The sequence below is a fragment of the Balaenoptera ricei genome, chromosome 9, assembly GCF_028023285.1.
Source record: "Balaenoptera ricei isolate mBalRic1 chromosome 9, mBalRic1.hap2, whole genome shotgun sequence".
Taxonomy (NCBI): Eukaryota; Metazoa; Chordata; class Mammalia; order Artiodactyla; family Balaenopteridae; genus Balaenoptera; species Balaenoptera ricei.
The window spans coordinates 24,907,166-24,930,918 of record NC_082647.1 but is presented as its reverse complement, the minus strand read 5'-3'; the positions used below and the strand labels follow the sequence as shown (position 1 = coordinate 24,930,918).

Sequence of the window (23,753 nt, the reverse complement as noted above, 5' to 3'; positions counted from 1 at the left end):
AGGCTGCTGAGGAGTCCCCATGCCCAAGCTGCTGTGAGAGGAGTCCCGGCGTCTCACTAATACCCCGACTGTGCTCAGTCATGGGCCAAGAGTAGCCCAGGAGACGCACCGGCCTCCGCGCAAACCCAGTTGAGGATGCCCTGGGATGGCAGTCTAGAACGTGGGAGCAAGGGCTGATTCCGAACGGAAGAAATGGTCATTGGGGATGAAGTTACAAGGAGTGGACTGGAGGCTGGAGTTCAAGTTTAACCACAGTTACGCGTCACACGACTCCAGATAGTGCGGGTCACCAGCTTGTTGATGATGGGATTCGAGGTGAAGACTAAAGTGGGAGCTAGTCTTTGAAGAACTAATAATGAAAGAAGCTGACTAGGAACTTGACGAATTACGAGGAGGAGGGAAAGAGGATGGTATTGTCCAGTGGCAAGATTCTCCGAGAAGCCGGGACTGTGGCAGGCGGGATGAGGAAGTGCTGCTCAGCAAGTAGCAGCGACTAGCAGGGAGGCCTTCCTCCCCACCCGCCGGCCCTAAGGCACACGGTCCGCCTGAGGGGCTGCGTGGGACAGAGTTCGGTAAAGCGCGGGGGGACGGCAGGTCTGCGATGGCTGAGGACCCCAGGGAGATCGCCGACGCCCGAGTGGACTTCGAGAGCTCCGGCGGGTGCGGCGGGTCCGGCGGGGAGGAGAGGCGCGACGGGCGAGGCTTGAGGTACTGGGCTGTGCCGGGCGCGGCGGCGTCCGCCGGCGGCCGGGCGGCGGCGCTCACGGGGGCGCGGGCTTCCCCAGGCCGCGGGCGGCGTGCTGGCGCTCCCGGGCGGCGCCGCCGCGGAGCTTGGCGCGGCAGCTGGCGGCGGCCTGGCGCGTGGTGACGGCGCCCGCGGGAGGGCAGCGGCTCCCCGGGGCGGCCGGGCGCAGGGCGGCGGCGCTGCGGGGCGACGGCTTCCCGAGGCTTCGGCCCGCACGGGCGGCAGCGGTCCCCAGGGAGAGAGACAAAGACACGCCGGTTAGAAACGGGCCGAACGCGCCGGCGCCTCCCAGCTAATCAAGGAGCCGCCAACCCAAACTCGGCGCGATGCCATTTCCGCCCAACAGGTTGTCTGTCACGTAAACACAGGAGATAAACCTGTGTTGATCAGAGGAAAACAGCATCCAATTGAAGTGTCATTATACACGTTTTTAGCAATTTAGGGAAATGTACCAAAACCCTTAAAAATTTTAATACTCATTGACCCAGAAATTCTAGTTTTAGAGTTTTCCCTTAAGGAGTAATTGTGAACACATGCAAAAATTTCATACGGGGTATTCAGTGCAGTATCTGTAACAGCAAAAACCAACAGGCAAAGAAAATGGAAAAAAAAAAAATTTAAGGAGAAACCGGGAATATCCTATATCCAAAAATAAGATTATAGTCTTTCTCTTATAGTTGAAACTAACCTGCTATTAAAATAATGCTGGGATATAACTATTCATATGGAAAGGTATACTAGATAGAATGAAAAAAATTAGGTTCATCCCCATTTGTAGTGGTGGGATGTGTGCATACTTTATGTGCGTACATGTGTATACACACACACACACCACCCATGTATAAAATAGTGGAGAGAAACACTCCAAAATGTTAAGTGGTTATCTTCAGGTGATGAGGCTGCAGGTAATCTTTATTTATATATTTCCCAAATTGTATACAATAAGCATATCTTTATAATAAAAAATTCAAGTAACTTAATAAAAGGCATTTTAGTCCATTCTTACGTACCCATTCTAACTTTCTACCAATTCAAAATTATATTCTATATTGTGTAGCAAAGTGGTGGACATCAAAAGATTTTAAGAATGAATGAATGGTCCACAGTAGTTTATCTTCCTCAAAAGTTCTGAGTAAATCACAGTATTTCAGAGCAGTTTATGCCTTAAACGTTATGCAGTTAATCAAAACCACTGTCTTCTGTGAAGTTATGCCTTATTTTACTCTATTAAGCCTTTCTACTTCAGGAAGAAAAAAAAAAGCTTTCTGGGCTGCTCACGAACCTAATTTGATTTGTAATCTCCACAGACTTGGGAACACAAAGTTTTCCGAAAAAAAATTACCATACTTTTGAAACAAATGTTTTAGATAATACCAATGTTTTCACAATGTATTCAATAATTTGCTCTTTAACTTGAAAGAACTTAGTGGGAGCAAAACTAAAATACTGCAATAAACGAGAGTCTAAACTTTACATCTTGGTCTTCCAGTCATAACAAATTTAAATTTTAGCACTCATTAATACCAAGGGAATCTGTTTTGCTAAACCTTGTTCCAGAAAAATGTGTAAGATGACAATAAAATTATACTAATGTAACGTAGGGATGGGATTTCAGGGCTTTGTTATTAAACTGATAGAAGATCTATTTAATACATAAGTTCCAATGATATTTTAAGCCAAAGTGACCTCAGAGTTGTCAGATTGATTTTCCTTAATGATGAGTAAATCCAAGCTTAGATGTTTATTGGAATGCTGCTTAAACAGATGATGACCTAATCAACCATACCACCCTGCAAGTTTCCTTCCCTCTGCAGGTACTGGATAAAATGATCATGTCTAGAGACATACCTGTAGTAAAAAAAATTATCAGAAATAAAATATACAATAAGAACAAATCCTAAGTGGCCAAAACTTTGTGTTAACCAACTGCTGAAACAAAAAGGGTGCATGAGGGCTTCCCTGGTGGCGCAGTGGTTGAGAATCTGCCTGCTAATGCAGCGGACACGGGTTCGAGCCCTGGTCTGGGAAGATCCCACATGCCACGGAGCAACTAGGCCCGTGAGCCACAATTACTGAGCCTGCGCGTCTGGAGCCTATGCTCCACAACAAGAGAGGCTGCGATAGTGAGAGGCCCGTGCACCCCGATGAAGAGTGGCTCCCGCTTGCCGCAACTAGAGAAAGACCTCGCACAGAAACGAAGACCCAACACAGTCATAAATAAATAAGTAAATAAATAAAAATTTTTTAAAAAAGGTGCATGAGGTTTTTATAAAGTGGTGTCTCTCCAAAACCCTTATTTTACACCAAATGATTTAACATAACAGTATTAAATGCAGATAAGACAGAAGAACATTTTTGGGGTGCTATCGTCTTTCATTTGGTATATCGTGTCCATACAGCAATTTCAATTTAATTCAACATTTTTGAGTGCCTATTATGTCTCAGGCACTGTGCTCAGACACTAAGAACCAAAAAAAGACAACATGAGATTCCTTCCTTTGAGAAGCTCTATCTAGAAAATTACCTTCAGATTATTCAGATAACTCCAACCCTAAGGCTAACCTGAATCCCTAAATCACGCTGCAGTCCTGCCAAAGCTTTCCTTCTCATATCCTTCAAATGAGCACTTTCTAATTTCCTGTCATTCCTTTGCTCAAATTCATCCAGAGCATCCCATTGTCTCCACACTAGCAAAATTATTAGTTCTTAACCTTTTAGGGGAATCAAAGAATAGTCCGAGATTCTGCTTAGACGTGGACTTTGTCCTCCAGAAGCATGCACAGAAATGCATACACCATGTACTTTATTTCACTGCACTAGAAACTGATTTCTTCAACATAAGCAATATACAAAAACAAATATTTACAAAGAAAGGAATCCCTCCCTCACATTGTTATTTTTCATGAAAGAAAAATGGTGACTTACTGAAAGAAATTTTAAAATTCTAACTGCTTAGTAGTAAATCTGAGATTTGGCTTGAGTTGAAATTGTAATATGGACTTTGACATAGCAACACATACATAATCTTTGATAATCAATTGTAACTTTTTCTCCATGACAACAATTGTTGAAATCCTTGACTCACAAAGGTACACAGAACCAAAGAAGAATTTCATAGAATGCTTTGTCAGGTTAAGGTAGCCTGTGTACTAGAACACTAAATTCCTCTAAGGCTTTCAAGTTGAAGTCAAGTCACGTTCTTTCCTCTGCCTTCAAGTTCAATTAAGACCTCTGGAAAGGCAGCACGTTTCTTTCTGTCTAGTAGAGAAAAACATCATGTTCTGTTCTCATTTCTTGGCAATACCTCTTGGAAAGGTGGTGACAGTTGCTGACATGGAAAGTAATGAGGCACAATGATATGTGGCTATCCCTCATCAAAGCAGGAAAACCACGATGTATGCCTGACATCACAGGTGTACATCTGACCTCAGAGTGCTATCATTTTTTTCCTGCCATCTGAATAATTATCAGAGAGGGAGAGATATTATTTTGAAGATATTGACAGCCTTTCCAGTTTCCAAAAAGAGTCCTCAAATGAAATTCTTTGTCGATGACACCAGAGAGCCCATGAAAACGTGAAGCTTGATGCAGTGAGAGGCGTCAGTAGTGTTATCCGGCTGCATGATGAACGGAAATGGCATGGTGCCCATTTTTTTCCAACCCGGGAATGAATGATGTCATTTGACAAACACTGCCTCAATTCTCTTTCATGGGCCATATTTAAGAAACTTTGCGCCAAACTACTTGACTCTCCACTCCCCTAACATACACTATTATTTCCCACCTCTATACTCTTGTTCTTGGCATTTCATCCATCAAAAAATGTCTTCTCCCTCCTCTCATGTATTCAAACACTGCCCATCCCTCAAGACCCTCAGCCATTCTAATTAGCTTTCCCTGATTAGTGCAGTCTGAAATGATCTATCCATTTTTATGAACTCCCACAATGTTTACTGTTTATGACTGTCCTCAAAGTGTGGTTATGAGACCACCAGCTTCAAAAATGCACCATAATGTGTATTTTTACAAACACCAGAAAGAGCTGTAGCAATTTCTCCTGTTTTCCTAAACCTATTTTGCCATTCTTAAAAGAATAACATCCCCAGATGGATGAAGGCTGACAACAACGCTTATTGTTGCCCAAGTGACAGATCAACTCATCTCAGTTATTCCTTTCTGTACTCATTTTCACACAAGAAGTTTGATTTGTCAAGTGTGTGTTCACCAGATCCGTAATGCCATTGCTGACTGCTGAATTTACCACCATCATACCTCTACCCCTGGATTGTTCAATCAGTGCCTCCCAGTTCCATGGCCACCTGCTAGTCTAAGGATTCAGACCATTTTCAAGATAACTTCACACTCTATGAGAAAGAAGTTAAGCAGATTTGAAATTAAGGTAAGCTGATTAGATGGAAAGGCCTACAATCGACATCATCTACTCAAATAAGATATAAAATTACCTGTATCCTAGAGCTGAGCAGTAACCTGAAGATTATCTCTTCCAACAGATTAACATTACAGATGGAAGAACTGTGGGGAATGGGGTATTTTGGAGCAAGAAACTTAAATTTTAAGAGTATCAAAATCTCAACAAAATGGTAGCAAAATCATGCAGAGCCAAAAGGGATTCAACATGAATGATAAATGCAATTGAGTTAAAAGAATAAGGAATTAAACAATGAAAATAACTCAAAATGTGAAAGATGAGATTGATCAGTCATCTAAAGAAATGGCCCTTTAAAAGATTGTCTTTCACATTACAAGTACCAAGGTAACCTGAACTTAACACCAGTTACATTTATTAATATTAGTTATCATTTATTTATTGTATGCCAGGCATTGGGCTAAGTGTTTTACATACATTGGTGCAATTTTATTAAACTCTAATGGGGAAAAAAAAAATGTGCTAAAGGAGACAATCTATAGTACCTGTAAGAAAAGAAATCAAGAAAGCAAAAGCTGGCCATCTGTCTGCATCCTGGTCTACTAGAAAGGATTCTCTGAAAATTGATGAATATCTGGTCTGAGTGGCAAGTATATTCCTATGGGAAAGATGAATGTATCATACTACCAGAGCTTGCTGATACTGGTCACTAAGAGCTGATTCAATGCTCATCAAGAAACCTTCTCATTATAATTTAGTATATTTGCCTACTGGGAGAAAATACACTGAACCATAAACATGAGAAGCCAGTGTCCCTGATACATCTCATGACAAATTTAAAAACTAGTATTGTGGTATTTATACACCAGTATCTATGAGGCTGGTTAGAGTGACACAGTCCTCAAGCACCTAGTCACCTTGCTAGGTGAACCAGTAATGGCCCTAGATGAACCAATAGGGCCAGCCTTAGAAAGTAGTGACCGTGTGAAAGTTACTTGTGAGGCCTAGCAGGGAGGCTAGCCTGCCCTCTGTCTTGCTGTTCACCATCTTCAAACTACAATGCCACGTGATTTCAAACCCATGCACGCAAGGAAGAGCCATTTAATTCGAAACGGGAATAATGGAAAATGGAGGAACAAGATATAGTGTTGTTTCTCCATGTTCCAGAGCACTACCTTGTGAATTTAGAGCTTAGTTTTTATAGCAGAGAAGGCTGAAGATTTGTGTGGTTTTTATTTATTTATTTTTTGGTTTTTTTTTTTATGGCACCAATAAGTAATTGTTTCATTTATCAAAAGAATTAGTCACCTAAGCAAAAAAGAAAAAGTTCAAGTAGAACTTGGACATATAAACTTTTACCAAAGAGGAAAGATTAAAACATTTCTCACGTCGATAAATATGCACGATACGCAGTTACTTAAGGGTTTTGTTTCTGTTTGGGGTGTTTTGTCAGTTTTTGTTTTCTGATGACACCTCTACAGGCGAGAGATCTAAATAAATACAGCAAGGTCCTAACATGACATCACAATTCTTGACAAGACTTGAGTTCATGATGTCTCATCAAGAATTCCAAAGCCAGAATGCAGTAAGAACTATTAACACCCTGTGTCCAGGGTCAAGGATAACACACATAAAAGTTGCGCTAATGCTATGAACCTCAAGGATACAATTTTATTTGTTCTACTACTGAATTTTAACTATTGTGATATTATTATGAAAATATACTTTTAGTCTGATTAACTTTTTTCCAATCAATAATGGAGTTATAATTAATACTATTTTCAAACAGAATTACTCAGTAAATGATACATGGAGAAGTACTGCCATCTTTAGGGAGAATGCAGGATTACTAATTATCTAAAGTAAAATTCAAATATAAGTACTTGGCCTCTATGACTCCAATCATGGACATTTGGTATGGTCCACATTTTTTTTTAATGGATTTGTCTTTTGTGATATAGTCTGGTCCAAAAGATCTAAAATCAAGCAGTTGTAATAGGCCCCATTAATCTCTGAAAAATAAAGCAATAATTGCACTGACAGAGAAGCTAGCCAAAATAAACCCTGAATGATCAAAATTAAGGGTATATTTTTATACAGATGACCATGAGTCATCTCAAGAAGATTAAAACACATAGTTAAAAACTGTTTTGAGAAACAAATGAAAAATTTTTTCTGTGATTTGCATATGAGGTTGGAGATTAGAAAATAAACATTTGTGGTTTAATATTTATAACACCACTGCTTATCACTGGCACTAAGATATTAAACTGCTTTGTACATACCATACAAGTTTTTACACAAGTTTAAAAGTAAATGACTTCCCTGAAAATTTCACCTGCCATTTCTTTTTCATATATTAAAGAAAATATCCCAATCAGCTATTTTTGGTAACTAGTAGTAATAATTATTATGTACATTTCACTTTACCATTTATCATAAAATAAATCCATGACCATGATCTCTCTCTTTCTGAAAGAAATGTGAAATACCACATTATGTTGCACATGAGGTACTCAATACGATATGCTAGCAGCAAAGAATAATTTAACACTTTGTTCACATTAACAAAAACTGGTTGTCTAAATGATAGGTAGTCAAGTAAAATGGAAAGTTCATGGACCAAGGGATAAAAACATCTGGGTTCTACAATTTTCAGACATAATGTTAAAAAGTGAAAAAAAAAAACAAGGTACGGTATAGTATGCTACCATTTGCGTGAAGGGGAATATATACATTTATATGATTATATATACATAAAACAGATCTCGAAAGCCCAATAAACTGGAAACTAACTTCTTAACTCTGGGGAAGAGAATGAGAAAACCAAGAGATGGGGTGGGAAGAAAACTTACCTTTCACAGTACATCTCTTTGTACTGTTTAATTTTGTTAACATGTACATGTTATTACCTACTAAAATAATCTTTAAGAGATAGCTGGTCTCTATTTCTGACTTCTTCACTGACCTTGTGCAATCACTTACCTCAGTTTTCTCCATTTTAAAATGAGGTTATACTACATCTCTATAGTTCCCATCTACAATTCAACAGAATTTTGGCTCAAAAGAAGGTATATACAAAATGTATATACCAGATGGCTAAATAAAATAACTATAAGCCTTACTTTGCAGTGACTTACATACATGATATTATAATTATTTATACTCTGCCTGCTCTGTTCCCACCAGGCTACAAAAGCAGCATAGTAAGCAAAAGAATCTGGGAAGAAAATTCATGTTTGTGAACTTGATAATGTTTCTCTTCTTTGTTTTTATTCTGTATCAAAAGTAAAAAATCTGGTTAGTCCTGGGAGTTCCCTGATGGCCTAGTTGGTTAGGATTCCGGGCTTTCACTGCTGTGGCCTGGGTTCAATCCCTGGTTGGGGAACTGAGATCCCACAAGCCGCAGCCAATAAATAAATAAATAAATAAATAAATAAATAAATAAATAAACAATCTGGCTAGTCCTCTATACACACACACACACACACACACACACAAACTATTGCTTCTAAGATACAGACTCTCAAAACATACTTTGATACATGAGTAAATATTAAAAATAAAGAGGTAGAATCTTGTGGTAGAGTTTAAAAATGGATCCTGAGTAAGGAAAAAGTTAAAAATCACCCCTGTATTCCCCTAAAATTAGCCCAAGAACCTCCTAAAAATCATCCATAATCTTCATAAACACAAGATAATAGCAGACCAGGCAGGGTAGCCAAGGGTAGAGCAATAGAAGGTTTAGACCAGTAAAAACAGGACATGAAGAGGATACTGACACCTGGAGAACAGAAAATGGGGACAGGCCTGATGACCCATTCATTCATGACCTCACATGCTGTAGAGCAAAGCTGTTAGTCTTGAGACTCAGAGGGCTTACAGTCTGATCAGGGGGACACTGTAATTAAATAATAATGCATTAATAACACAAAGGATGAAAGTGAAAAAAAACTGGTAAATGTGAGTTCATCAGAGGAAGAGGTCACCATGGGTTGGAGCTACCAAGAACAGATTCATAGAAGAAACAGCACTTTAAATCTGTGTGATAAGCAAAATGATGATGGTAGCATGGACAAAATAAAGTCAGCAAGGGGAATCAGTCTGGTAGTAGGATGATAAATTTAGTTTTAGTCACAGTTTGATTTTAAATAGTAACTTGGCAAAAAAAATGTTAGAAATTATTTTTCAAATATTGGGTTGTCAAGTTTTCTTGATAGAATACTTCACAGGAGTGATGACATGCTAGAGATATATCAAAAGTGACTGAACAGGCTCAAATATAAGATTAATATGCATCTAGATACAACTTTTAATAGGGCAGCGCTCTGAAGTATGAGAAAATCATACCTATACAGGAGGCTTGGCAACCCTCTTCCAGTATTTTCTTGCAAGTACCTAGTATTATTTCCTATCACAACCTTCATACTCAAGAGTCAGCTCCACCCAAAATACAACAAAACGAGGAAATCAAGAGGTGCCGGTTCTACCTTTCCATTGATTAAGATTGTGAGTTGGGTCTGCTTGATGAAAGAGTACTGTGTGTTCTACTACACGAAAAAAATGTCAAAAAAACTAACCTCTCTCTCAACGATCTAGTAACCTTGTGAAGCTAAAGTAATAATATAGAACCATGTAATAACTTTTGGCAAGATACATTATTCAAGGTATTATGAATAAAGAGTGTGCGTGTGTGTATGAGTGTGTGTGTGTGTGTGTTGTTATTCGTAACATACTGATAAATCTTGTAAGAAATTTCTAAACAAAATTTATCTCTAAAACGTTGGCACAGGGCAAGAAAGAATATCAACAAATATCAAGAAGGTTATTAAACAAATGAAGTCCTCAGTGCAGAAAGTATAAATTCTAAAATTCTATTCTACCATTCATTTTTGTTACAATCCTTCAAACACCTAAATACACACATTACCTTTTTTTTTTAGTAATCTCTTAGTGATTTACTGAGGTGAGAATGAGTATATAGAAGCTTGCTGCGGGGAGGGAAAAATCAATGTTTAGAAACAAATTTATTTAAAAAGGAAGATCTCAAACAGGTATTAGTTAAAAGTTTATGATTTAAAATAATTCTGTGCTATAGCAATGTGCCTTGTGTTATTCTGACATGGCTGTTAGGTTTATGCTGATGTCTATTGTTGATTAATTTAAAGTTCAAATAACAAGAAAATGAAACCATTTTCAAAGCATTAAAACAGAAAACTTTAAAGTTTTTTTTCTCATTTTACTATAGATTATGAGATTATAATAAAATGTTGTTTTATTATAGTTATCCTCTTCTCTTCTAGTTCAAGTCTGTCAGCATTGCTATTATTGACTTCCGTTAAGGATCATAACTCATCCATAAAATCTGCTCTATTGAAACCTGACACACAGTCTCCTGGGAATTCTTCCCTTTAAAGGCAGATTTTAAAAGTTAATTAAAAGTTGGATAGCTTAAATGGTATACAGACCTACACTTCCAGAATTAAATCATTGGTTTCGATCCCAAGCAGGACTGACTTCTTAAAAGTCATTCTGCATACCCTCCTAAGTATCCACTGGCCAGGGCAGGGTAAATAGGCTGCTTCATTTCAGTTCCAAGAAGACAAAAATCTCCACTTGAACTCTAGTGGTTATCTAGATGGCAAGACCTAAAGTTTTATTGTTAGGTTCTCCCTTCAGAAAGGAGGTAAAAAGAAAGAGAGAAACCAGTGCGGACCACAGAAACATACGTGACAATGCAGGGCCTAGTTTTCATTTCACTGTTATTTTAAATATTCACCAGTCCAAATAGTGCAGCTTGGCAAAGTAAAATTACTCTAATTTATTTCAATAATCTGTTCAATGTTTAATAGCATATTTTTGCCCTCAGAATCTGGCTATGGATACTAAATTACTTAAGTTTATCATATGGATTATGTCAGATTTTATTAGTTTACCCAGATGGCTTCCTCCCAGTTTTCAGAAATAGTTTCTGCCTTAGTCAGAGACATAGGGACTAAGTCACAAACAACTCCTGGATAGACCAAAGCCATGGGAGTCAACAAACACATCTTCTTCAGTCCAAGAACACTGATTGTTTTATTTTTAAAAATAGGATATTTCCTTTTTAAAGAAATAATCTTTTAAAAATAGGCCTTAACAGATTTTTGAAAAAGCGCTCAAAATACAAGACGGATTAGTTCACATTACCTAATACTATTACAATTTAATTATTTAGCACTTCTTAAAGTAGTATCAAATACATGCTATATTATACATTTCATACGTGGCAATGGGGCTGGGGAGTGGCGGTGGGGAGGAGAACCGGTGCTAGCTAAACATCATTTCCCAAATGAAAAACTGAAATAGGAAGGCACTGACCTAAATTGTAAAATAAACCAAAAGAACGTGAGAATCAGTATGGTATGTTGACTCTGTTCTTGCCAGTAATCTCTACGTTTTCAACCACGACAGGTACATGAATGATCCCTAAATCTCCAGCCCCTGCGCAATCTCTCTCCTGACCTCTAGGTCTGTATATCCTACTCACACTAAGCACCTCCAATATGATGTCCCACAAGCACCTCAAACTCAACATGTCTAAACTTTAATTCAACATTTCCCAGGAAGAGTGTTCCTCCTCCTGTGTTCCCTACCTTGAAGAATGGTAACACCTACCTGCCCAACCAGAAGGCCCAAACTAGACGCCATCTTCAACTCCACTTCAGAAATTCCACTTCTGAAATAATTATAGTATCTGTATCCATCTCCAGAGCCTCAGTGCCATTACCTAAATCTAGGTCCTTATCACTTCTTACTTAAATTTCTGAAACTGGCTTCTGTTTGATTTCCCCACCACACATCTTATCCTTATCCCATCTCCAATTCAGTCTTCTCAATGCTATCAGATGCCCCTGGCTTAAAATCCTTCAACAGCTACTCCTAATTTTGAAAATATGATTCAAACTACTCACTTGGTATATAAGACATTTCTTGATTTGGCCATAATTCCTTCCCTTGGTCTACATGTGGTCTCATGTCCTCTGTACCTACCTGGAAAGTTTGTCTGCCTAGCTAACTCTTTCAAAACTCAACTTAAAAATGAATGAATGAATGATGAAAATCCTTCACCAAACCCTCAGTATGCCTTAATACTCCACTTCTGTGTATCCTTATAACATGTTCTTCTTTCACAGTATTTGAGAAAAGGAACTGCATTTCTTATCTCTGTAATCCTAGCACCTAACTAAGTGCCTCACACAAAGCAGGAGTTCAAAATGTCTACTGAATGGATGAAGTGAGTCAACCTAAGACAGTGAAATCTCAAGAATATTGATGAAATTCTGACTTTTGAAACCTGAGCAGGCTCCACAGGGAGGGGGAGATTAATTCGCTTATTACTCACTAATCTGTTTCTAGATAATATTTTTAAATAATTTTTTCATTTTCCATTCAATAAAAGTTTGCTAAATTAAAATCTTTAATCTTTAAAAGGCAAATAAATTCCTCATGTCAAACACAACTAGTCCTACAAGTAATAAACACATTAATTAACATGTGGTACAAAGCTCTGCATCACTCAAGAGGCTAAAAAGAAATCTGGGTTAAGTCAACTTAGCAAATACCTGTTTGCCTGCGTGGCTAGGGCACCACCTATATATTAACAACAGGTCAACAAATCTAGCTGCCACTACCCTACAGCCCCCAAATCAACTATAGTCACATCAGCATTAATGTGAGTGTGGGGTAATATAATTGTTGACTCTCATCCTTAGGGAAATAAATGCAAACGACAGAAGGGAGAAGCCCATTACTATTTCAGAAAGGCCGGAACTACAGACCAAGGTCTGTGAAAATGTAGGAAGATTCTAGGACCCCGTAACTTTTCTGCCTTTGCTATCTCCTGTTTTCCTATACTGATAAGCTATCTATTATCGATTCACTCATTCAGCAAATATTTTCTAAGGACTACTATGTCCCAAGCATTGTGCTAGGCACAGGGTCTATATAACTCTCCCCAGTCTGTTACATAAATCTCTCCAGTGGGAAGACAGACATTAAACAAGTCAATGCACAAATATAAACATAACTAAAAACTGTATTAGATGACAATATGGAAAGGAACATGAAACAGAGCTATAAGGGAGACTACTCTAGATTGTCTTTAGAAGTGACATTTAAGCTGAGACCTGACAATGAGTAAGTTAGTCAAGCAATGAACCTGCAGTAACAACGGATCTGTGTTTTAGGAAGGTAGTTCTGACAGCAGCATGGAAGACAGATCAGAGAGGAGGTCAGTTAACAGATTATTGCAGTAGTGTAAATAAGAGATAGTCCTAACCAAACTACTAAAGGTGGAGATGGCAAGGAGGACCCAAATGTGAGAAACACTGAATTGCAGGATGAACAGGCATTGATCACTGATAAGGTAAAGAGTGTAAGAGAGAGAAAGAAGTCAAGGTATTTCCTAGGATTCTAATTAGCCTAGGTAACCAAGAAGGTAGGGGTGTGAATAATTGAAACAGGGAACACATAAAGGAGGAGCAAGTTTAAAAAGAAGATAAGTTTGGCTTACTGAGTTTCCGTTGCTGGTAAGATATGGAGAAATATCCATGTGGAGATGTCTGACATGTAACTTTGAAAACAAATGGTCTAATAATCAGAATCGCCAGGCTAGGAAATAGGTCTGGGGTCACCTTCACAGAAGTAATAAGTGATGCTTTAGGAGTGGAGGAATCAGTAAGAGTATCAAAAAAAAAGAAAAAAGAAAAAGGAGAAAGGAAACACTGATCATATTTAAAGGCCTAGAAACAAAATAAAAGTCAGTGGCAAGAGAGGAGGGATCAGAGTTCACAGGACCATCAGTTCAAGAAATATTTATCAACATCCACCATGTTCCAGGTACTGTGCTAGATGCTAGGGGTATAAAGAAAAGACAGGAGTTCTTAAGATGCTTACAGACTACGGGGAGAGACACAAATAGTTAAATTCAATATAGTTATAGATGGGGCACTATAGAAACACGCAAGGGGGAAACCCAGCCAAACCTAGGAGATCAAGAAATACTCACTGGAGAAGATAGTGTCTGATCTAAGGCTCTAAAATTAAGTAAAATCATGCAAAGAAAATTGGTAAGGACAAACCAGATGAAATCAAGAGAATGCTCCTAGACTTTTGGAATGCTGAACAGGATAACGGGTTATAGAGAAGAACTGGAAGAAGCTGAGAGGCTAAAGTGATTTAAATTGGAAAGAACAGAGTTATTCTTAGAGAAAAGAAGAGAACCAGAAGATGAAAAAAGTAGACACGAGGTTTTGGTAGGAAGTTTACACAAGATTCTGGGGGAAATGTTACAGAAGGGGGATTGACGGAAGCTGCCAGGCTGTATGAGGATCTGGGAAGAGACGGGTAAGGAGAACTTGTATGAAGCTTGCTGAGCTTAACGTAATTGTACCTATCTCCTTAGAAGATTTCTGGAAAATCGTAAAAAGTTCATTATTTTCCAAAGATTTGGAAGCTTGTCTGTTTCTTTTGGATGCAATACCATGCTGAGACCAGCCCAAAGTGACCCAGTTAGAAGTAACCACGAAAATCTTGGAAAGGTACATTTTTGTAAGCATTAATGGTCGTAGAGAGTTCAAGCATGATGGGAAGCAAGAAGGCACTAGATTTAGCATTTCTGTGGTCACTGATGGCCTTCAAGTGAACTCTCAATAGAAGTGAAGGGGTAGGGAAAAACTATATGGTTCACATGTGAATGGTATAGGCATGGCTCAATATTGTTCATTCATTCAACAAATATTTATTGAATGCCTACCATGTACCAGGAACTACCCTAGGCCCTGGGGAATCAATGGTGACCAAGGCACAGGTCTCCTAAGAGCTTAACGGAGAAAGGAGACAACAAAATAGACAATTACAATATAGTGAAATTAGTGCTAAAGCAGGGTATGATGAGAGGACACGAAGTTTGACAGTGAAAGGAAGGAGGAACAGATGGCAGTAACTAGACTGAAGGTAGTCTGGAGGGGAAGTTTACTTTTTGGCTGAAAGGAATTTGAGCATGTTTGTAGGCTGAGGGGAGAAGTTTGTGGAAAGGGAGACAGAGATGAGGAGGAGGAAGGAGAGGACGGTTGGAGGAAGGTCTGAGGAAGAAGACTGGCAACGGTAGAAGTGTTGGACTTGGACTTCTTCCTTCAAAGAACCAAAGAAGGAACCAAAGACAAAAAATAACTGATGCAGAAGGGGAGCATAAAGAAACGTCTTCTACCTTTTGTCATGATATAGGCAAGGCTGCCTCTTATCAAGGAAGCAAAATAGGACTGGAGGCTTTAAGGGCAGTGTAAAAGCTCTGAAGTAGCAATGTGAGAACTGGATAAATGAAATAACTAATTCTAATTCCTAAGATTACACAAATGACAGAAGAGGCAATCAACAATTGTATGCTTAGTTTGTTTAGATCTGGGAGTGGAATATGAAAGTGAAATGTGAGATGCATTTCACAGAATTGAATAGGGATGAATTAAACAAAGGTAAGTCTTAAAAAAAAAGAATTATCAAAAAATCACTAAATGTACACCCATACAGTGTATAACTGATTATGGATTATTTATCAGGGTATACAGTCAGTACAGCACTCCCATGAATTTGAACCTGTCACCACTACTTAGTAGCAATGGCAGAAGCTAGGAGGCTCAAATTAAAAAGTCAGGAACCAGAAGCCATCAGCAATAGAAACGAAGAGGAATTCACAGGTAGAGAAGCTATATAGATTAGAAGATGAGGTAATGGGAAAAGAAGCTTAAAAGCAAAGACATATTGTGGACTAATATAAGCCTGAAGATAACTGATGTAATGTTGCTGCTTTCCTTCTTTCCTTCTTTCCACATTCTCCTAGCTGTTTTATGCCAGGTACATTGTGAGGCATTAGTGATACAAAGAGAAGACATAATTCTTGCTTATAAACTCAGAATATGTTCTTGTACCCATAGCCTAATTTTTACAAAAAATAATCATAATAAAACTGAAAGCTGTTCTGAGTTTTGCTACTCAAAACTATGCATTGTTCTATAAGACATTAATCACAAGGAAGCACAATTACATCATAAAAAGTTCAACAAATTCTTGAACAATTAGCAAAAGGTGCTGCCAAAAACGGCAGCAGGTTAAGCACCCATAGAATAATATGTTCTAACTTAATAAACTGCTGTCCGTCTTGGCTTTATCACAGATGTTACATCTGACTTTTCCTTAAATGCCTGGATTAATACCAACAAAAAGGCAACGAACATCAAATGGCAAAGCAAGATAACCAGAAACTATTCGGCAAGTGCCAGAAAGTATTTTGGCAGCAAACTGATAGCAATTTTAGTGATCACTGTAACAGTATTAATACATATTTATTGAGCTCTTGAGCCAGGCATTGTGCTAAGTACATTACATACAATATATCATTAAACTTTTATAAATTCCCACAATAAACCTACCTATACCGCATTTTCTAATACCGTCATTTTACAGACAAGAAAATTGAAGCTTAGAAAAACTAAGTAACTTGCCCAACCTACACAGTTAGTAAGTAAAGGAGCCAGGACTTGAACTCAGGTATGCATGATTCTTAAAAATCCATGCTTTAACCACTGTGTGATTCTGTTTTCCCAGAAGAATGGAATGGTGCCAGACACATGATGAACACTCAGTAGTGCCTGTCGTTGAAGGAATGAATGAGACGATATAAAGCAGCTATTGCAGAGTAAGCCCAAATGCGGAAAATACAAGAAGAGCAGAAGCAATACTTTTAAGGATTCACTAAATCACCAACTCAAATTGTGCAGCATAATTGTGGGTGTCTGGAAAATCACAGAAACTGACAGAATGGCCTAATACGCTGTTACAGGAAATGTAATGGCTCTTTTTGAGTGAAAACTTCAGGCTGTCTATGAATCTACAAAGCCAAAGACGGAAACAGCACCAGGCAGTTCAGAAAAGGAACTGCAGGTACTGATTAGAAAACTCTTCCGCACATTTTCTCAGTATGGAAAGGATTGTTGGTGCTGCACTGACGAACAGTCAAGCCCACAGGTTACCTTTAATTCTATCACCTTTAAAATGAAAGAAAATGACGTGTACTGGAAAGGTTAGTACATTCTAGAACCAGCCACATCCCTCTTTTAAAAGACTGGCACCAAAAGATTCCTCTTACTGGGTCCAGGGCCATGTTTTATGGCACTGACTCTGCTACCATGATCACCAACGACAGGACCCACAGAGAGCACCTGTCCCAGGAACAGCCAACCTCTGAAGAGCAACCTATGGCCAGCAACCTACGAAGAGGCCTAGCATGGGAGATTTGCCCAACAAGAATGCACCTAACTGAACCAATCAGATTTTCTCTTACAGAAGTCTAAATTCAAGCTATACGGAGAAAGAAAATACCTGAACGACACAGAAGAGGCAAGCAGTGGAAATAATGAGGCAGTTATATAACCACATTGAGAAGATATCAAGAGGTAATTAGTGTCTTTTTTTTTTTTAAAGTAAAAGCAGAGTCTGACATGAGGAGGGGGAAGGGTAAGCTGGGACGAAGTGAGAGAGTGGCATGGACACGTATACACTACCAAATGTAAAATAGCTAGCTAGTGGGAAGCAGCCGCATAGCACAGGGAGATCAGCTCGGTGCTTTGTGACCACCTAGAGGGGTGGGATAGGGAGGGTGGGAGGGAGGGAGATGCAAGAGGGAGAGATATGGGGATGTATGTATATGTATAGCTGATTCACTTTGTTACACAGCAGAAACTAACACACCATTGTAAAGCAATTATACTCCAATAAAGATGTTAAAAAAAAAAAAAAAAAAAAAGCAGAGTCTGAGAAGGGCTAATAGCAGCAGAGGAGCCACACTCCTGCTGCTAAGAAGGCAACACCCAGTCCCTAGAGTTGCATTTTTTCCGGCTTCTTTAACACCTGGTTGAAATCCATATGGTGAGGCCAGTTTGTACAATTACTGCTAGGTTCCCTTAAGGCCTGGCCCCTTCTCAGTTCCCCACACAGCACTCTCTAACGAACCTCTCCTGACCGGCTACAGACCAACTAAAACCCTGCACTCGCAGCAGCAGCAGCAAGAGCGCAGCACGATGCTGTGTCACCGGCACACGTGCGCCCTCACGCCTGCAGCGAGATGGCACGGCAAGCCGGGTGGTGACCGGTAAGCCACGTACTGTGGGTCTTACTTCCATCCTGTAGAATCTGTGGTTTGAAGACATTGTGTTCTTTAGCTCTAGTTAACTGTTTTAGAAAGAAATGACCTTCAAAGAAGTATCTTAAACCTTAAAAACTAACAATTCATATCATTACAATTATACATTTAGAAACTGAAAAGAGATCCAGGGCAGTTACGGGCAACAAAACCATTTCCTTGAAAAGTTTCTTCCTCTGGTGTGTGTTTGTATCCAAATTTCATGGTAACTAAGTGATTGTGTTCACTTACAATCATAAGAAACAACAGCTGGCTAGTGAAGACAGCCAGGCAAAGAAAGGGCAAATTGGAAAACCATGAAAACGTTTTGAGGAAAGTTTAACTTGAGGATATAAATATTGAAGATGACTCACAAATTTCACTAAGCGTGTTCCTCTCTATCTTTATGACAGCCCCATGAGCCTACCTTATGTCCTCAAAGCCTGCCCATTCAAAGGAAAGGAGAATAAGGCTCAGAAAGTCTCAAACATCTACAAATGTCCAGCATGCTGGATTCCAAGGAACTCAGTAAATATCTAATGAGCAAAAGGCATGAAAATGGCATGGCCACTCTCCTGCAGAAGCTTACACAGAACGACCCTAACAACTTATATGACAAAAATCCAAGAACACTACATAAAAATCTTTTCCTTAAAAGTTAATTTTTTTTTCATGTAATTCAATCACTTGTGCACACCATGTTCCTAGTACTTGGCTATTTTTTTTTCTTAGAAGAAAACTATTCCTCACTTTCTCTTCCCATCCAAAATAAAAACTACCAGACACAACCAGTACTTTGGGGTTTAGGTCTACCAAAGCATCGATTTAGCCAAGAGTCTCAACTTTTTAAAAAATATATTTTTGCACAGCCTAGAAAGAAAGCCTGACTAAAAGCCACAGTTCCATTTCTCAGAGCTAATTTATTCTCAGGATAATTCCACAGATAGAAGGAATTAAAAACTAATATTCAAAACCTGGGTTGTAAAGAGAGTTCTATGCATTTAGGGTTCATTTTGGTGTAATAATTTCTCCTCTGAACATAACATTATTACATGCTCTTGCATTGAAAGTGTTACCAGATTATACAGGAGCAGGACACCCAGATAGGCTGCAAGTCATTATTGCTCAAGCATTCGAAGTGGTTTTTTTTTGTTTTGGTTTGCCTATTTTTTTCAACCACCTCATTCTACTGTTTAAACATTACAATGTTTTGTGTGCCAGAAACATGCTCAGATACCTGACATAAGAATTTGAGTATCAGAATCATTAAGAAACCACACAACCCAGGTGTTGGGACCCCAGCACTTGATCTGCAGATCAAGATATGAAAGTTCATCCAAACCTAGGGACAAAGGTTCTCTGGTGTTGCAAATTAACCCTAGACACAAACATTTCTAAAACCGTCATCTTATGGTTAAAAAAAACAAGATCAAGAACAGGGAGATGTGCAGGTAAACCCTGTTGGTAGATAATTTAACAGTACTTGGGCCTCAACTGAAATGTGGAGTACTGCCACTAATGACTACCATTGGCAAGACTTTGGAAAAGTACCATTTCTTCTTACTTCTTCATGACACATTCACCAAAGAAATTCCTGACTTAGCCCAAATCATGCTCTCCTGAAGAATCCACTCTTTCCACAACCAAATGCTTGCTTTCAAATAGTAATGCATATCTACTTTAGTTTCATAGAAATATTTCAACTATGTTACTCAGTTAATATTTGCTCCATGTCAATATTTTACACATGACCAAAACCAAAATATTGTGTGATAGAACAGATACTAAGAGAATTTTAAGACAGATGGGTTGTCCTAAGGAGTAATGATAAAAACAAAGCCTAACTTACAATGAATGTGCTTAAAACTACCTAATACCTTTTCAAGATAAATGAAAAACTTGAGTAGGAATGATAAACTAGTAATAGCTGCTTAGAAGAAAATTGGTGGCAAATAATAATATAGTTGGTTGTCCTCATTTCCCAATTAAACACAAAAGCAGCAGTTAAAATCTGGTGCGTAGCAATAAACTCTCTTCTAATGCACACATTTCCATTTAAACTTAACTTTACAAGGTAATAAAAAATTGCACATTTATACTGTGAAAATTACTTATAGTAATCGTATCTAGCATTTATTGTAACATGACAAGGACCACCCTGTTTTACATGTATTTTTCATTTTCTCCTCAGAACAACCTTATCAGGTAAGAAATATTATTCTCATTTTATAAATGAGGATACAGAATGCTTAAGTAACTTAACTTGCCCAAGGTCACACAGGAAATAATTTGTGGATACAAAAATTTCACCAACGAATCTAGCTCCAGATCATTACACCAAACTGCCAACAAGTAATGTAGTGACTGTACTTTGCAAATGATAAAATCTGCAAATATAAGGTGCACTGATGAAGGGAACATGCTTTGTGGTCAGACTTAGTGTCAAGTCTCAATTCTGTAATTTACTAGCTGTGTGAACTTGAGTAAACCAGTGAACTTCCCTAAGCTTCAATTTCTCTGTTCTGTAAAGTGGGCACAATGAAGGGACAGTTCTTACTCCACAGGGTTGTTGGTGGATTAGGGGCATCATGCATATAAAGGATTAGCAGAGCGCTTGGTATATAGTAAGCACTCTATACACGTTAATTACTATCAACTAATACTAAGAATTCTCTTTATTATCATAAACTCTCATTTTAGTACTGATGGCACTTTCTAAAATAAATTAAATCTATCAATATTGAGATAATAAAAGTTTAGGAAACTAAGACCCAAAAGCCTCAAAGTATATGACAGCACAATTCAGATGGAAAAGGCTACTACTTACTTTAACATCATTATCAAACATTTATTTAAAGTGCCTGGGTATACATGAAAACGTGCTAGGCACTAAACAAAATTATCAAGACATAGTCCCTGACTTCAAAAATACACAATCAAGCAAATTAATTCTGCTGAGTGGGCACAAACAGCAAAACCTCCAACTCCAGGCGCTTTCTGAACCAGATGCACCTATGGTGCTCATTAAGTTCCCCTCTGTTTGTAGTGGTGAACATATGTAGAGAAAGAAGCTTCAAAATAAATAATAAACCTGACAAGTGTAGAATGATAAAGATTCAGGAAGAAATGAGCTGTCTTTCCACCCTCTTACCTTCTCAAAAGAATGTTTTAGCTATCTTGGTACTAATGATCTCTGTTAATTAACCAGAAGAGAAAAAAGGAAAGATAAGAGCTAGAAGCTCAGAACTGAGGTCAAAGAAAAAGAGTACAGAAACAAATTATAAGAGAGAGAAGGAATGAATTTGGAAAGTTAGAAAAGCCAAAATCATTGTAGGTGACTTTAAGTGAAACACATTTTATTCTGCAGTCTATCATGTGCTTAATGCCTTAGAAACCAAACAACTAACAGCCGTACTTAAGATTGCTGATCCTTACTCCTTTTCAATCTTGAGGTTTCCGCTAGCTCTTGAAGTCAGAGAAGAGAAAAATAGCATGGAGTACAGAAGGATTCTGTCTAACACCACAGCCAACATCATGCTGCCCATATCTTAGAGCTCGGCCACTGATCAACTACGAGACTGTGTCTGAATCATAATCCTGATAATCTAAGGATTCCATTAGAAAAGTAAATTCTAAAACTCCTAACTAGAATATTTCCAAGGGCCACTACAGGAAACCTGGAGACCTAATTTCTAAAGTTTTAGAAGCATTTCAAATCTCATTTTCAGTAGTCACGCTATTCGAAGAGATCTTCTACAACTTCACAGCAGGAAATGATATTCACTTGTGCTTCTATCTCCATACCTACTTGCCATAATACCTACTGGGAAACTCCTCTTTCTATACCTGCAGCCTCAAACCGTAGCAAAACCACAAAACTCCCCACTACTGCATCCACAGGCTCTTTAAAGCAAACTGAGGAGAACAGCCTACTGACCATAAGGCAATGTAACAAATACATATTCCTAAAAAATGTGAAGGTACTTTTCAACAATACAAGCAATCTGTGTCAACCGAAAATTTGGCATATATATATATATATATATATATGAACATTCAAGGTTTTCTTGAAGTAGGGAGTAAAGAGGGGAAAGAGACATGAACCCCAAAAATGGTTATTGTGCATTCAAGGTATATCTGCATGTTATAATCAACACCTGCTTAGGGAATTCCCTGGCAGTCCAGTGGCTAGAACTCCGTACTCTCACTGCCAAAGGCCAGGGTTCGATCCCTGATCGGGGAACTAAAATCCCACAAGCTGGGCAGCGTGGCCAAAAGAAACAAAACAAAACCAAAAACACCTTAGTGTCAGCCATACTTCATCCAGCTTTTGCTTGCACTATACAAACTTATGAAGTTGAAGTGCAAGCCATACCTTTTACTGTTTCTCCTCTTGCACCAAATTTAGGAATAAAAGGTATCTTCAGGAAGGAAGATGATTTGAATTCTATAGAAGAACTCTCAATTGATCAAATTGCAGCAAAAGTGAATGTAATTTGTAGCCAGAAATAGGTCTTAATATAAAATAAGGAGTTTCTGATGGTTCTTTACCTGCTTCACTACTCCCCCCAACGACAACAAAAAGTACTATAAATATTTGCTTATACAGCCTGTGTGCAGAAAAGCTTCTGGCACAAATTTCTTAGGCCTCTTCTCAAGAGCCTCAAGCCTGATCCTCTGAGATGACAAACCTCAAGAGTCAAAATAAAACCAAAAAGGATGAAGACCAGAAAGGAATAGGAAGAACAAAGAATTTCTAATCACTTCTTACTTGTTCATTCTACTTAACTGGTCCTAGTTTAGTCTCTTAACTCCTATGTTTCCCATGATCCATTAATTTGGCTATTATGATAAAATATTTTTAATCTCTCTAGGCCCCTCTAATTTAGACAAGTCCTGACATAATGCTATTTTTTTCTCTATGACCCAGATGAAATATTTTTATAGTCCTTGAAACCCTTGATGCCCCCTCCTAAATTCCTGCTCTGTGGCTCTAAAGTTACGACAGTGGAGACAAACTGTATGTGAAACGTCCTGTGGAAACAGGTGAGTGGAGTAAGGGTACTGCAGCAATTGGGCTCTCCTCCACCAACATCAGGATATTTCTCTTTCTTCCCTACAGTATTTAACAAGTAAAGCAGAAAGGAAAAGGCTGGCATACACACGAGAGGCTGCAGCAAAGAGCTACCCCAAGCTTTTTAGGAATCCTCATATCTTTCCACTTGTCATAGGTACCTAAGTCTGGAAAATATCTTTGGAATATGTCTTGTGTGTAGGAATGCATAAAAGATAACACCTTGTAAAAGTCAAACATACAGGTTTAATAATGTGCAACTAACGAAGATGGTTTATAAATGAAATAACACCTACACATTTAGTTCCCTAAATATATTACACTATTAATCATT

General features: G+C 38.4%; 1 protein-coding gene across 2 annotated transcripts in view; it reads right to left on the bottom strand.

Moving 5' to 3' along the window:
* Positions 1–761: 761 nt before the first annotated feature.
* ZNF800 (zinc finger protein 800) overlaps positions 762–23,753 on the bottom strand; it is a 49,665-nt gene continuing 26,673 nt past the window's right edge. For both annotated transcript variants that reach the window (XM_059933470.1, XM_059933471.1), the window contains exon 6: positions 762–948. In XM_059933470.1, the coding sequence (XP_059789453.1) occupies positions 762–948 (187 nt within the window). The remainder of the gene's footprint in view (positions 949–23,753) is intronic.